The sequence below is a fragment of the Pteronotus mesoamericanus genome, unplaced genomic scaffold, assembly GCF_021234165.1.
Source record: "Pteronotus mesoamericanus isolate MK-2021 breed Mesoamerican mustached bat unplaced genomic scaffold, CSHL_Meso_final contig_130, whole genome shotgun sequence".
Taxonomy (NCBI): domain Eukaryota; kingdom Metazoa; phylum Chordata; class Mammalia; order Chiroptera; family Mormoopidae; genus Pteronotus; species Pteronotus mesoamericanus.
The window spans coordinates 1107603-1123357 of NW_026555060.1; the positions used below are offsets into that span (position 1 = coordinate 1107603).

General features: G+C 38.8%; 1 protein-coding gene across 1 annotated transcript in view; it reads left to right on the plus strand.

Annotated features, from left to right (window-relative positions):
- The first annotated feature begins 1851 nt into the window (after nt 1-1851).
- MOB1B (MOB kinase activator 1B) overlaps nt 1852-15755 on the plus strand; it is a 37024-nt gene continuing 23120 nt past the window's right edge. Inside the window, exon 1 of the mRNA XM_054591406.1 lies at nt 1852-2143. Coding sequence (XP_054447381.1) covers nt 2130-2143 — 14 coding nt within the window. The 5' untranslated portion in view covers nt 1852-2129. The remainder of the gene's footprint in view (nt 2144-15755) is intronic.

Sequence of the window (15755 nt, forward strand, 5' to 3'; positions counted from 1 at the left end):
CATGATACAGAGTTTATTCTTGTATTATTGACTAATTATTGTATTATTTTCCATGCAAACCGTTGTAAACCTACTTTTGCCCCACTGTGTATGAATTGGTAAAGGAGAAATTGTAATTAGAAATGCCTTTAAATACACTCTTGCTTTGATTCTGGATTTTTTAATGTTTTTGAAGTGCTGAATAATTTTAAGTGACAGCTATTGTTTAAATGGCTAATGTCTGGAATTATTTTCTGTATCATTAACATGACATCTCTCTCATTTTTGGACCAACATATTTAAATTTTATCAACTGTTAACTTTAGGAAACTCTCCTAACTGAAGAACTTATCAGGTATTTTTGGAGATTCTCTCTTCTGCTGGTTGTTGTCCTGATAGTGTCATAGGATTCATCTAAATCATGTTAGACCAAAAACTAGGCTACATAAGCCACCCCTACCAAATCAAGAAGATGGGAACTGTCTGCCAGTCATATGAAGGATGCCCCTAGCATGACAGAATTTTAGAACTGGAAGATAGCTTAGAGATCACGTAATGATTCAAGGCCCTCATTTTAAAAGGAAGTGAAACTGATGTTTTAATAGGTTAACTGACTTACTCTTCCCAAACGTAATTTCCTAAGCTGGTATCTCAAGTTTTAGTTTCAGAAGACCCCTAAGGAATTACATAGTAAGTTTGTAGGATATTAAGATCTGGAATGCAGGACTTTTATGCCATAAACCCATTATTTTCATTATGTTAAGATAAATCCTCCTTTTCCAACCTTTCCTCAGTCTTTTCAGCCCTTAAGTCTTCTCAAATTATTCCAGTGACCTCTGCTGCTCCTGTGATAGTGTCAAGATTTCAATAATCTCTTCCGTCTTTAAAAGTGGTTTAATTTACTAAAATACCAAACTTATAGTGAATAAACTCAATTGAACACATATCATTTGGTACCTCCTTCAAGTCTATTAGCTCTTGGGTTAATAGCTGCGCCTAAGTTTTATTCAGATTCTTTAAAAACTTGTGGACTTCATGGGTGCTGAGTGAAGAAGAAAGACATCTCTTATGTAAAATAAATGGGTACCCAAACTGATAATGCTTTGGTAGGCTGGTCATCAGTGGCAACGCTGATTAAGCATTTTTGGGTCGCAAGTCCATTATAACCTGGGGGCACTCTGAGGCACAATCCATTGTGGATCCTAGAAACTATTCAGTTCCCCTTATACAGGAACCTGCATTTCACATAGTTAAGGTACCCAGGCAAGTCTTTACAATCTATTAAAAAATGCTCCACATCCACATACCTCGAATATGTCACCACAGCAGTTTTCCCGTTTTCCCAGCTGCTGATGGCAGCCTAGCTTTCCTGTTCAGACAGTGATGGAGCCTGACTATCTCCTAGTTCAGGATTTTAAAATATGCCTATAAAACAACAGGGACTTGAAAACCCATTTAGATCCTTTCCTCTCTTCTGGCAGAACCACACCCAAACCATTCTAACAAGAGGAATTTCCTCCTGTTTTTATGTAGTAGCAGATAGACTCCATAACCTTCCATCATCGTTTACTGAGCACTCATCATTGTTCGCTGGGCAAAATTCTGGTGGCAATCAATCCCTCACTGCAGAACCCTCACATCCTGGTGTGGAAGCCCACTTCCTTCCTGGCCGATGTGGCCAGGCCTCATCGGTCTGGAAGCTTTAGCATACTCGCGGGTTCTGCTTCGAAGCTACAAAGGTGTCCAGAACCGAAGGACCCAGAGCCACAGCCCGCGGGCCAGAGTGGGCGTGCGTCGCTCTCGCGAGAGTTCGAGGGGTGGGGGCCGCTGGGGGCTTGGAAGGAGGAGGCCAAGGGTTGCACTGCGGCGGCCGCAGTGGCAGTTCTCCAGGGACCAGCGAGCGGCCTTTTCCCCGCCTCCCTTTCCTTCCCCTCCCCTTGAGAGATTCAAGCCGTGTGCTTCCCACTTCCGCCCCCTCTGCCTGCCATTGGAACTAGTGAAGCCGAGCAAGTTGCAGACCCAGAACAGCCGCTGCTGTCCTCCTCCACCTCCTCGTCGTCTTCTCCTTTCTCCTCTTCCCTGGCTAACGCTTCAGCCGCCGCCCCGAGTCCTCGCCACCGCCCGAGCCCTCAGCCCACGCTGCTGCCGACATGAGCTTCTTGTTGTGAGTAGCCAGGCCCTGCGCGCACCGGCTTTGTTCAGGCGACCCGGGCCGTGGGCCCCGGCCCACCTGGCCCCGCGCTGCCCGATCCGGGCGTTCTCACCGAGCAGGCCTCGGGGAACCTGCCCCGAGCGCTCGCGCTGCCTTCCTGCCACCACCGCTGCCGCCTCCCCGGCCCGCTTCGAGCACGCGTGGAACCGTCCAGCCTCCAAGGAGGCTCTGTCTCCCTGGACCCCAAGTCCCGAGACACCCTGGTGCATTTATCCATCACCCCAGCCTGTCCCTCCGCGATGCTCTTGGGTTTGTTTACTTGCCAGCTCTGAATAAATACCTCCTACTGCCTGCACGACCCATATCCGACGGGTACCGGGGCTCCCGTCTCAGTCTCCCCTGCCCATTGCTTTTTTTCCTGGGCCCGAAGTACAGAAAACTGAGCGTTGTACTCGCTGCCCCCTTGGATTTTAGGAGTGAGCAGTTGGGGTGACAAGTCCTGTAAATGTAACCTACTTAACGAGGCTGTGTACGGGTCGGGATCCACTGGTGACAGCCTGGGATCTTGGGATCTGGAGCAGCTCCTTGCTTCCCTAAAGAACATGGGTTTTATCTTTTCAGACAACCACCAAATAGGGCCTGGGTAGTGTGCACTGGGTTGATTAGGTCCACTGGGAAGTTGTTTTGCAAATCATTTGTAAATAACAACGTCACATCACGTTTAGTGCTGGTTGTCATTTCCCTTATCGTTTATTACAGACGTGTTGGGGGTTGGGGTATGAGCAGAAAGATGGGATGGCAAGGTGGGGGTATGGAGGCAGCACACAAGCCTTACATCCTCGGAAAACAGGACCTTGAACTCTGAGGAATTAGACTTTTGAAGGCTTCGTTGTGATTCACTTATGTTTAATCAGTGGTTAGAAAGCTAATAAAAACTCGGAGATTTAAACCCACTCCATATACTCCTTCACTGATGTAGAGAAAAGAGCATTTAATGATTATTTTCTGTTCTGATGCTCTCCTTTCCCCACCTCCCCTAATTTTTAGTCATCACCTTGACACCTGAATCCTTAGAATTTAACCCTTACTTTCAAATGCTCATATCTAGAATATTAATTCTTTTTCGGGTGTTTAAGCAAAACTGAGAGACCCCTGAGAAGGAGAGACCCCTGAGAAGGCTAACCTGCGGGCAGACTTGCTATTATTTCTAACATGCATAGGGGATCTGGCTTTTGTCATCCTGCCTAACACATTTGAGGTGGTGAAGCCTTTTTTTAAGGCTCATCCTAGAAGTTGAGTTTGTCAGATAGGTGGTGATAGATGAGAGGACTGGGTGACTTCATGAAAGTCTTTGTTTTGTATTTTAGTTTGAATCAACATATCTAGGCATCTCAGCTTAAAGCTTCTCATCTTGAGTCTATTACATTGCTTATGTTTGATTTCTTCATGAACTTGAAAGCTGTCTTCAAAATAGTAATGTAGATGATGTCCATGACTGCTGCTGCTGGGCTTGTGTTTCTTGGAACTCATAGTTAAATTGGTTGAAGCAGGGAAGGACCATATTTGGTGGAAACTAGGGCATAGACAAGGTTTTGTTAGTATTTTCTGAATACAAATACTATAGTATCTTATTTTTGCATGGCTTAATATTTAATAGCTACACAAATGGAATGGATAAGTTCATTTCTCCTGAGCATATTAGCTACCTAACAAAGATCTTGCCATAACTTATATAGCACATTAGAGGTTTGTACTATTTGGGGCATAGTATTTCAATCAGGTAACCTGTAACTGTTAATATATTCCCAACATCTTTAGCTTGTGTGTCAAAAGAATAATCCACTATTTTTGGTTTGGGTTTCTGTCCACCATTAGTTTAAAATCTGAAGTGAAGACTTTGTAGATAGAAATAATTATCAGAAGGTAAAGAACAAAGTTTGATTATTTCATCTGTTTGTTATTTGGTATAGTTTCCTGGATATTATTTCTGTACCAACAGGTGAGCAGAGAAAATAAGAGTTGTAATTTAGGAATGAAATAACAAATATTTTCCTCCAGTTCTTGGAAGCTTCTATGTAAATGGGTGGACCCAAGGAAATAAGGGCAATGTGAGATAAGATTATAAAGGTGATGACTCATAACTCATGACAGCTTTAAGACAGAAGAAAAGAATTTTAGTTAAAAAAAAAAAAATCATGTATTGTGCCAGGCACTGATATAGGCATTGGCTATCATTTGTGAACAAAATGGATAAAAATCCCTGCATTAGTGAAGCTTACGTTAAGCAACTGTAAACACTGAACATCAGTAAATTATATAGTATAGTAGGAGATCTTAAATGCCATGGAACAAAGTAGAGCAGGATGAAGAGGTTTTTTTGAATAGGGAGGTAAGGTAGATTAGGTAATCCCTAGAGAGTGTCCAGATAATCTGCTGCAGTGATTTCTTTGTGTAGTTTTTGTAGAAATGCTCAGAATAAATTTGCACCGAATAAGGGATCTGACTGGGACAAAGCTTTGGTTGTGCTGCGAATTGGCTTCTGTGTATCTTCAAATTAAACTGTAAACTCCCAGACGGTGCATAGGGAAACTTTGCATAGGAAAACTTCAAAGGAACCTAATTTAACTTTGTAGACTCAAATTTTTATTTATTTTTAAAAGATTGTATTTATTTATTTTTTTAGAGAGAGGGCAAGGGAGGGAGAAAGAGAGAAACAGGATCAGTTGCCTCTTGTACGAGCCCCACCAGGAACTGAACCTGCAACTCAGGCATATGTTCCCTGACTGGGAATTGAAACAGCAACTTGTTGCTTTGTGGGATGATGCTCAACCAACTGAACTATACCATGACTGGTAGTCAGGGTTGTAGGCTAAACTTTTTAAACACTTCCTTGGCACCTGCCGTGTGCTTGGCATTGTGCAAAATGTGAGGCTCTGGAGATAGTAGATAGTTTGTAAATAGTCATCTGTAATAGACTGTAATATTCATGGGTCCAGAGAATAAGGAGGAATTTATTCTATTTGGGCTAGAGGGAAGGTTTCATGAAAGAAGTAATGGGTATTAATGGAAATTATAGCAAGAGTTCTCTAAAAGGGAAAGGGGAAAGGGAGATTGTACTCAGGGGAGACATGGAGGCATGAAAAATTGCTTGTGAATTCTCCATTTTCAGGTTTGTCCAAGAGGCGATTGAATTTTGAAGCTAGATGGAATCTTGCAGTCACATAGTTTACTCACCTGTTTTTTGTTTTGTTTTGTTTTTTGCTAAAGTGGCAAAAATCACCAATTTCAGGTTACTGGCCTAATCATTGGCATGGATAGAATCTAAACACAGGTCTTTTGACTTCGAGTTTTTCATCTCCTGACATTTTATGCATATAAAATACAGGAAAATTTAGATCAGAGTGAGTTCATTTTTTTTTTTTTTTAGATTTTATTTATTTACGTTCAAAGAGAGAGGAAGGGAGGGAGGAATAAACATGACGTGTGGGAGATACACTGATCCATTGCCTTTGGCCTGCAACCCAGTCATGCTCCCCCACGAGGGATCGAACCAGCGACCCCTCAGTTTTCAGGCTGGCACTCAATCTACCGAGACACCGGCCAGGTCCAAATTGAGTTATTAACAATCATTCAAAAAGGGTTCTGATGTTCTCGATGTTTCTAGCATTTTAAAATTGTTAAGTCCCTTCTGATTGATGGAATTCCACAGAGACATTTAACTTAGAACAGAGTTAAAACAAATAATAGTTAACTTTAAAATGCAAGTCTGTAGGAAAGGTGGTTTAGGGATGTGAATGAATATAAACTAGTTCTGTTTCTGTATAGGAAGAAACAGAGTGCCACAGGGAAGAAAGGAAGGAAATATTTATTGAGCATTATGCTGCATACCGGTAACTTCCGTTTGTCTTTTCAAAAGGATAGCAATTTAGCAAAGGAGATCCAGGATTTCATTGTATGACTGTCTCTTGTCTTTCTGTCTCTCTCCAACCTCTCTTTTCTTTCCTTCCTTTGCCTCTGTCTCACTACCCCCACCCCACCGCACCTCACCCCACCCCTTCCCAGCATTGTTGTTTTCGGGCATATGATTTTAGTGCTTTATCATCTTCACCTGTAAAAGAATAAGATGATGATGATGATGATGAGGAATCTTCACCTGTAGAGGAGAAGAAGAAGAAGAAGAAGAAGAAGAAGAAAAGGAGGAGAAGAAGAAGAAAATAATAAATAACTAGCTAAGTACTAACCAGGCATAGCAGATACTCCATTTTACAGATAAAGAAACTGGCAAAGAGAGGTTAAATAATATGCCCAAAACTATGTAGCCAGTCAGTAGTATAAATGGGATTTGAACCCTGGCAATTTAGATACAGAGATCTTGCCTCATATTGCCTTATTTATAATAGATAAAATTTTATTAAAAGGTGATTTTCAGATAGGTTTTGTTTTTACAATAGGAGACGCGTTATGTTACTAGGTATTAATATCTCATACTGCTATGACCAAGAATTTAGGTGGAAGAGAAAATAGAAACCTACAAATTTAGATAATACTTTAAAATTAATTTTTACTTCCATTTTTTTTAGTGTAAAAACGATACACATGTTGGAGAAATCATGAAATACTGATAAGAAAATGAAGAAAATAAAAAAATTACTCATAATCACACCTTCAGAGATAACTATTTTTTAAAGATTTTATTTATTTTTAGAGAAGGGAAGGGAGGGAGAAAGGGAAACATCAATGTGTGGTTGCATCTTGTGCGCCCCCTACTGGGGACCTGGCCTCCAACCCAGGCATGTGCCCTACACTGGGAATTGAACAGATGACCCTTTGGTTCTCAGGCCAGCACTCAATCCACTGAGCCACACAAGCCAGGGCCAGAGATAACTACTATTTGTGTTTTGTGATGTAACTTTCTAAACTTTTCTGTTGCATTTTTGTTTGTATACATTTAAAAATATACAAATAGATTCCTATTGTATATAGACCAAGTTTTTTACTTGTACATTTTTTATGGCAATAGATACACTTCTGCAACATCATTTTGAGTGGCTGTCGACCAAGTATTATCTCATTGGACAGTGCTAGAACATACCCACATACATCTGTCCATGTGTATTGAATAAGTTTACACCAATAACTGCAGTTCTGAACCAGTAGCACAGGGTCATTCTAGCCTTTTCCCTTTACATATCTTTTTTTTTGTTAGTGAGACACTTGGCTTCAATTATCCTCAATACCCTTACTTGCTCATACTTCTGATTACATTTTCCTAACGTTACCTGACTACTCCCCCTATGGCTCTTGAATAGCCACCATTGCTATTCCCCTGAACGTGTGTGGACCCCTGCTTCAGCCATGTTAAAGATGAAATAGCCAGTGACTTTACTGTGTATGGTATTAGTGTGACAGTAATCTAATTTTTCCTATTTTTAGGGCCAGTACCTCAGAGACGTTGGGAGGATTAGAGATGCTGAATGTAAAAGGCCTAGCTCAATAAGTTGTAATTATTTGCAGCAGTGATATGTAGTTCTTTATCAATAACTCAACAGTGTGATGATTGCTAGTAGCTTTTACTAGTTTTTATAAATATTCATTATTCCTGATTACTTAAATCATAGCCAGTTTCCGTGGGTTTATTATCATGTGTATTAGTGCTACTTTGATTTTCTGAGTATTTTGAAACACACACACACACACACACACACACACACACACACACACACACAGAGCAGGAGTTGGAAGGTAAGCAAATGTTATTTGGGTAATTAGTCTAGGTATCTCATAGCCAAGTAGCCTTATCATTATTATTTGTAATGAAAGGTTGAATTATTTTTATTGCTACTATCATTTTATCTCTCTGCCTAAGTCCTTTTGTTATTCTCAAACTGAAATTTTATGAGAATAGTTCGATAGTTGTATTTGGTATTAGAATGTTTTTTGTGTTTTTCTTTGTAGAAATAGATAATGGTTTAACATAAATACTTTCTTAGTATTCAGTGTAAACATAGAATAATTAAGTAGAGGCAGTGTGGGTAAAAGTCTTTAATGGCAACTTTTCTGGTATCTTGGGCCAGATCATGTTCCACACAGAGTCCTAGCATGACCTTCCCGCTCTTTAGAGAATCTGTTTGTTCGATAGCACCCTGCAGCACTAGATTTATCTACTGAAATAGCTCTTTGTTTAAAAACTTTCTTTGGGTATGATTTTTTTACTCCCACATGCCTGATTTCAGTGTCCCTAATCTTTCCCTACACCCTGCCAAATGTTCAGCTGGTGTTCTTATTTTTAACTCATAAATATTGCACTTTTGAGTCAGTGAACAACAAACCAATTTGTCAAAACTGAAGTCTCTTAACCAGAGTGCAGCATCATTTTGGGGACTGATGCTTGTGTCTCCAGCCTCTTGTTAAGGACTCCCAAAAGGGTTTTATCGGTCAGACTCTTTAACACTTTAATAATCCTTTGTCATCATTGTCAGTTTTTAATTTGGGAAGTGGCAAGTTATCAAGAATTGAAGTAAATTTTTTTTCCAAATTATAGGTAGAGCAAAACTATACCAAAAAGTGTAATTCTAAGTGGCGAGACATTTGAGGACAAAATATGCCCCAAGTGAACTGTGTTGATTTTAGCTTTTGCTCAAGTAGGAACACATTTGTAAGGTGTTAGGACTGTATTGTCTTGTGATAACTTTAGGTTCTAGAGATATACCTTATTTTTAAAAGATTTTTTAAAATTTATTTATAGGGAGGGGGAAAGAGGGAGAGAAGCATCACTGTGGTGTTGGCTCTTTCATGCCCCCTGCTGGGAACCTGGCCCACAACCCAGGCATGTCCCCGACCAGATTCAGACTGGCAACCTTTTGGTTTACAGGCCAATGCCCAACCCACTGAGTCACACCAGTCAGGGCTACCTTTTCTTCCTTTTTTAAAAATGTCATTCAACATATAGAAAAAAGTACCAATGTCATTTTACATAGCATCATTGGGAAGAAAAGCTGCTCTTCGTCCTGTGGTGAAGTCTGCCGTCAGAACTGAGAAAATCAGTGTCTGTACGTAACCATAACTCTTGAGAAGTCTGCTTTAGACGCTTAAAGTATGGAACTTCAGCATCACATAGGAGCCTGTTAGAAATGCAGGATTTCAGGCCTCAGTCTTTGAATTAAAATGCATTTTAATGAAATCCCTACATGAAAAACACCTTCAAGTTTGAAAAGCTTTAGACAATAGTAAGTGGATGAATGCCTGCATATTGAGTTAAATGATTCAAAATAAGATAAAGAAGAAAAATCCTTGGAATTCAATGTAACGCTACTTCTGTCCTTGAGACTCGTGAGGCTCTGACGAAGATTCTTTGGTTGACCGAACTTTTGTCAGGCTCTCGGACCTTTTTTTAGGCCTATTTACGCACTTCCTTGTAAAGTCTAGTTTTAGCAAGAACCCTGTCAGGTCAGTTTAACCGGAACCCTCCCACCCTCCATATCTGATCAGCTTCTTCGTCCTCCACCATTCCCTAGGGTGTGGATGTCTGATTACCCTGGCCTTTCTTCAGCCAGAATTCTGTTAGGTCACTTTAGCCAGAACCCTCCCTCACCCCCAGTGTTTCCTCTTAGTAATCTTTCGTCTCTCACCTCCTCACCCCACTCCTTGGCTATAAATCCCCACTTGTCCATGCAGTATTTAGACTTGGCTCCTGTCTCTCTCCCCCTCACTGGAGAATTCCATTGCAGTGGTCCCAATAGCGATCTCATTGTTCCTCAGTAAAGTCTGCCTTTGCCACCTTTAACATGTGGCAGTGAATATTTTTTTCATTAGCAACCCTGAAGGAGGTTAGGTGACCTGATTGTCTTTGCATACTTGTAATTATTCATAATTATTATTTAAGGTGTCTCCCTCCTTCCCCGATGGTAAGTTTCATGGGGTTTGTTCAGTATTCTATTTCCTGACTTGTTAGTATATTGTTTGGTAAATATGTCCTCAATATATAGATATATTTTTGGTTGAAGGTTGTTGTAGAAGGAATAGTGGCCTATGAGTGGGAAGACTTGGGTTTCAGAGTTTTTGGTGTGCCACAGCTATGTGACCTTAAGCATATCACTTAAATTCTTAATCTCTGTTTCCTTTGTCTACTGGGGAAAGGAATGCCTATTGCAGTGGGCCCATATGAGAATTGAATGAGAGAATGGTTATGGAAATTTTCATAAACCAGCAAGTCTGTCCAAACACTACTATTGTCCTTGCTCATGAAATTCCCAAGCCCATTATGTGAACACTTTTCACAGTCCATATTGAATTTAGCTGTCTTACAAATACTTGCTATTAATATACAATACAATACAATAAATATTTATTGGATATCTCCTGTGTATGAAGTGAAATGTTAGGTGCTAGGGTTGGGCGGAGAAAGATGGGGTTTAGAAATAAATAAGATGTGGTCTCTGCCTTCAAGTATCTAAAAATCAAACTAGCATGTGACATGCATATGCTCCTCAATAATTGCTTTTAACTCATTAGTTTTAAGTCCACTTGCTAATGAAGGTTCAAGACTTTTTATCTATTTTTAATATATTTTTCAAGGTTATTGATGTTGCATTATACATAAACATCTTTGGTATAGGTGTGAAATAGTTGTATTTGGTATTTATAAAAGTTATAAGGTTTATCTGGTATGTTCATATATTCAGAACTGCAGGAATTTTGCAGATGTGTGTCTCTGTATTTTTTGGAAGGGGCTGCGTCTGTTGGATGGATTTTGGGGTTCTGCCCTGTTTGACTCTGGCCTGCTTTCTTTCTGCAGTTCACTTGGGCTTTTCAGGTAGATATTGGAATGGGGCTGGAAGTGGTTGGTAAAATCCCAAGGCATAGGGAGCTTCCATGGTAGGGTGTTTGCTTACCATTCCAGCCTCATCTGCACCCGCCCTCCTGCCTTGTCATCTCCCACAGAGCTCAGCCATTTTATTTGCATTTCTTTCAACATGTATATATTTCTCCCACATCTCTCTGCCTTTGTAAATGCTGTTCCTGTTACTCTGGTTGGACTGCTCTTCTCTTCCCTGCCTTCATTTCTTTAACTCTGGAGCCAACTCTCTCCCTAACTTGTGCGCCCTTCCCAGTTTGTTAAGATACCATTTCAGTGTCCTCTGCAGTCCTTATTTGTAGCCCTTACCAAAGATATTTTACTGGCCAGTTTTTAGGCCTTTCTTTCTCATCAGAACATGTGACCTCTTTGCTGATGCAGCAGTTTCAAAACTATTTTAAAATTTCTGTCACCTAGTATAGTGCCAGTGTATGTATTACATGCAGTTTGGTGTTTGTTTGTTTGTTTTAACAAATCAGTGGCATTTTCAAGTGTTTTCACAGTGGTAGGTGGAGATATGAGTGATTCTTTTCATTCTGCTCTAATTTTCCCCTTCCAGAGACTTCTGGGGAAATGGGAATAGCGCTCCTGTGCACAGAAAATTTGGGGACACCTATTTATTGGATGCCTACTTCACAATTTTGTAGATATTTTTTTTTACCCTTCTTTCAAGGATCATTGGCATATACCTGGCACATGTATTCCACCTGTCAATGTAAATTGTGTTCCAACAGCAGCAAATGAAAGTGGCATTTCCCTGCATCCCCACCACTGTTGCTGTACTAAGAATAATAATCATGAAAGCTTCTTGGGCTTTTTATATTAATACCAAGTAAACAGTTACTAGTAAAGATTCTTCCAAATAATTTCTGTCCTTTGGCAAAGTTAGGGTGCTTGCTTCCATTGCCATCAACCTTTTTCTCTTTTATTTTAAAAAAGGAAAATAGTATCTTTTACATTAAAATTTAGAATGGAACTCTTTGATAATAAATGAAATTAAAAAATTAACAGTCATGTGAAAAGTAATGGTAGAATATAACTTTTAAAATTGTTAGTAAATGTGTTTACAGTTACTGTAGTAAGTTTAAAATTACTAATGACTTACCAGGAAAATACATCTTTTCTCCAAGATGAGCAGGGATTATAGTCTGTAAAGGGGGATTTTACAAAATGAGATACGTAATCCCAATTGAATTTGTTTCTTAGTTATCTTTCTGATGTTTTAATGCAGATACTAAACTGATAAATTAATGCAAATAATAAACACACTTGGGAGGCATATGGCATACTTGAAGCCTGCAAACTAGGCATGTGCCATGACCAAGGGTCTAACCAGTGACCTTTAGGTTTGTGGAACAAGTTCTAACCAAGTGAACCACATTGGTCAGGGCTCATGACCTATGGATGTCATTCCATAGCTGTTTTTTGTTATTGCTCTTAGTGAATTTATTGCTTTTCTCATGAAGTCTGATAGAGAGCTATGCCAGGGTCTTTTCTTTCTGGATTATTTCAAGGTGCTGAGTTTTTTCCAGAGAGTAAATATTAGTGTCCAGTTGCTTGTGAATCTGAAGAATATGTGTTTATGATATGGCTATTGTTTTTGAGCATTTATAGGTCAAATTATTTAAGCATGAGTAAGTTATATTATGACCATTCAGGACATTCTTTATCATTTTATCAGTAAATAGTTTATACAATTGTATGTGTGAGAAGTCCTGCTAGCTTTAATAAATTTGTTCCTTTTTCTAAAATGGCAGTTCTGTTGTTTACATTTTACTTAGTTCAAAAAGAAACTGGAGAGAAAATAGAATTTTTGCATTTAGTAATATACATGGTTTTTCACTCATTTGTGTTACTCTTTCTTAGTTTTAAATGGCCACAGCTAAAGCCCATTCCAGGTATTGGGGAGCATTGCTGAATCTCAGATAATGTGAAATGTCACTTTTCCAGTTGATTGTATTAGGATTAAATAATAGTATCTGGAAGAAGGCATGGTTAATTCTTGAGGGGTTGGTCAAGAACAGTTTCTCTGAGGTAGCACCTAAATAGGTTTGTGTGGGGAAGACAGAGAATCAGTTATATCAGGCTATAACTTCTAATTTTCCATTTTCAGTATTTTTAATGAGCCTTCAAGTGGATAGAGACTAATCCAGATTTGGGGACCCTCCTTGATAAAATAAATAAAAAGGTATGAATACAAAACTAGGTAGCAAAATAAATATTTATATTGAGAAAAAAATCACAATAAAAATATTTTATTTATTTATTTTTAGAGAGGGGGGGGGGAGGGAGAGAGGGAGAGAAACATCAATGTGTGAGAGAAACAGCGATGATCAGTTGCCGCTAGCTTGCCCGCAACCAGGACTGGCCCTGCAACCCAGGCATGTGCCCTGGCTGGGGATTGAACTAGCGACCTTTCACTTTTGTGGCTGACTCTCATCCAACTGAGCTATACCAACTAGAGCAAAAAAAAAAAAAATCACAATTTATAATTTTTGGAAGGCAAAGTCAGTGAACATCACAAAATATAGAAAAATAACATTTTTATTAGTTAACTGCCTGATATCTCAATTCTTATTTATTTACATTTTGGCTGCATACTTTTTGATAATTCTTTATGTTAATATTTATAAAATAGGGTTACTGTTTTCTGTAGAGAGAATAGAAAGATTATTTACTTTTCCTCTAACATGGATAATGAGAATGTGTTTATTATTATTGACAGTTTAGAAAGGTTTCAGATTTACAACTTATTTATTGGTAATGTCATGTAATATTTTAAGATGGGTCCCAAATTTGGGGTAATCTCTACTAAGTCTCATTCATATATGAAGTACAGTCTTCGTATATCTGTGCCAATAGGCTATGGAACTCATATATAGATGACTCCAGTCCTGCATACTAGTGTAAATGATATCAGATAAGGCAGTGCTTGGGTGGTGGGAATATTCTTGGAAGTCATTCATTCCTATATTTAGATTAGCAATGATCTATCTAATCATATGTGGAAGTGATTATGAACTACATATACCTGTAAAACCTAAAGTAAATATATCTCCTGCGCATCTTCCCTTTATCCAAATACCCAAAATACCACATTAACCAAGGAGGAAATGTGATGGCTGGGGAAAGTCAGAGACAGCAGTCCTAACTAATTGCAGTTAGCTTACTTTTGCAGTTTTTATGAAAACATGACCATGGGAACACATTGTTAGCATTCCTGCTAGTACCTTGGAAGGGATCCTGCCATTGAGAATCCATGAAGTTTAAAATGCTAGTGTCATGGTAAATCCAATTCTACAGTCTTGTACTGTAATTATATGCTTGGATGACTCCATTTGTTCAATTGTACTACTAAACTGTTAGTTTAAACATAAGATGTATACTACGTCCATATATAGTATGTACTTTGCTCTTGTATCTACTGTAACTGGGCCTACTTGTGTAAGCTGAGAATATAAATTTAGCAAATATTGCCAGAATATTTGCTTTATCTACCATTTTTACCTGGAGTCCCTTATCAGTTTAGCTCAACAAACATTGCAGATCTGTTTTGACCTAGGCCTTCCACTGGGTTCAGGAGATGCAGGGATGACTTAGAAACAGGTTTGCCTTTGGGAGACTCATGGAACATTGCAAAATAGAGACACATGAGAGTGTCCTGTGTGAACACAGAGAAGGTGTCCTTAATCCAGGTTAGGCTATGAGGGAAGCTGCTTGAGGAAAATGATCCCTTAATTAATTGTCTAGGGATGACTAGACATCCAGTGAAAAAAGAATTTTCAGTTAAAAGTGTATGAAATAAAGAGTAGTCTCCATCTCATTTTAACTTTGTGTTTGTTTTTTGTTTTTTCTGGTCAGGCTTGCTTTATTGTAAGAATTTAATTTCAAAGCATTTAGACCACAAAAATGCTATGTCACTGATGACATTGGATGTGTATTATGTTACTGCTTCATGTTTGCAGGCAAATAATGGATTATAGGAATTGTAGGTGAATCTTTGCCCCAGTGTTGACATCTGTATCTGATATAAAAGTTGTTCCAATTACTGCCAAGGCTGCAGGCTTGATCTTTCATTGCACCCTTTATAATGGGCTGTGGTTTTGGATTAAATGTCAGAGGAAATTCTGCTCTTTTAGTTTGAAGGAAAAAAGTAATTCTATTACAACAAGGAAGTGCACATTAATTATTAAAAATATAAAAGTTACCTCTTCTCTTTCTCTCCCTTCCACAATGGGAGGAGTAGGCTTGCCTAGAATTGCTAGGATGACTTGGGTTGACTTTTTTTTTTTTTCCTCCCATAGTGAAGGTTTAAGTAGGGCAGGGCTGTAAAGGACCTAAAATTGAAAATGAAATTTTTAATGTCAGGGTTAGGAAGTATCCCCAGTTCATCTGTTAACTTCTATTGCTGCAGTTAAAATCTTTTAGATTTGTTATACTGAATAAAGATGAGGAATCAATTCCTTCTTTTAATATTGAGAACAACAGTTCTTGGAATAATAGCAAGATTTTTCCTCTCTTTCAATATCATTATTTAAGATAGTAAACACTTATTAGACATCTGTTATGTCCCAGGTTCTGTGTTAGGTACTGCAGGTCAAGATTGACTAAGACATGGTTCATATTCTTGAGTAAATAGTCCAGTAAGAGAGAGAAAGTAAAATGTAAACAAATAAACATGAGGATGTAATGTTTTAAGTTGACCCTTTATGGATTAGTAGAATTGTGGTAGGAGAAATGTTGTTGTCTGGATGTGTCCCTCCCCCCAAA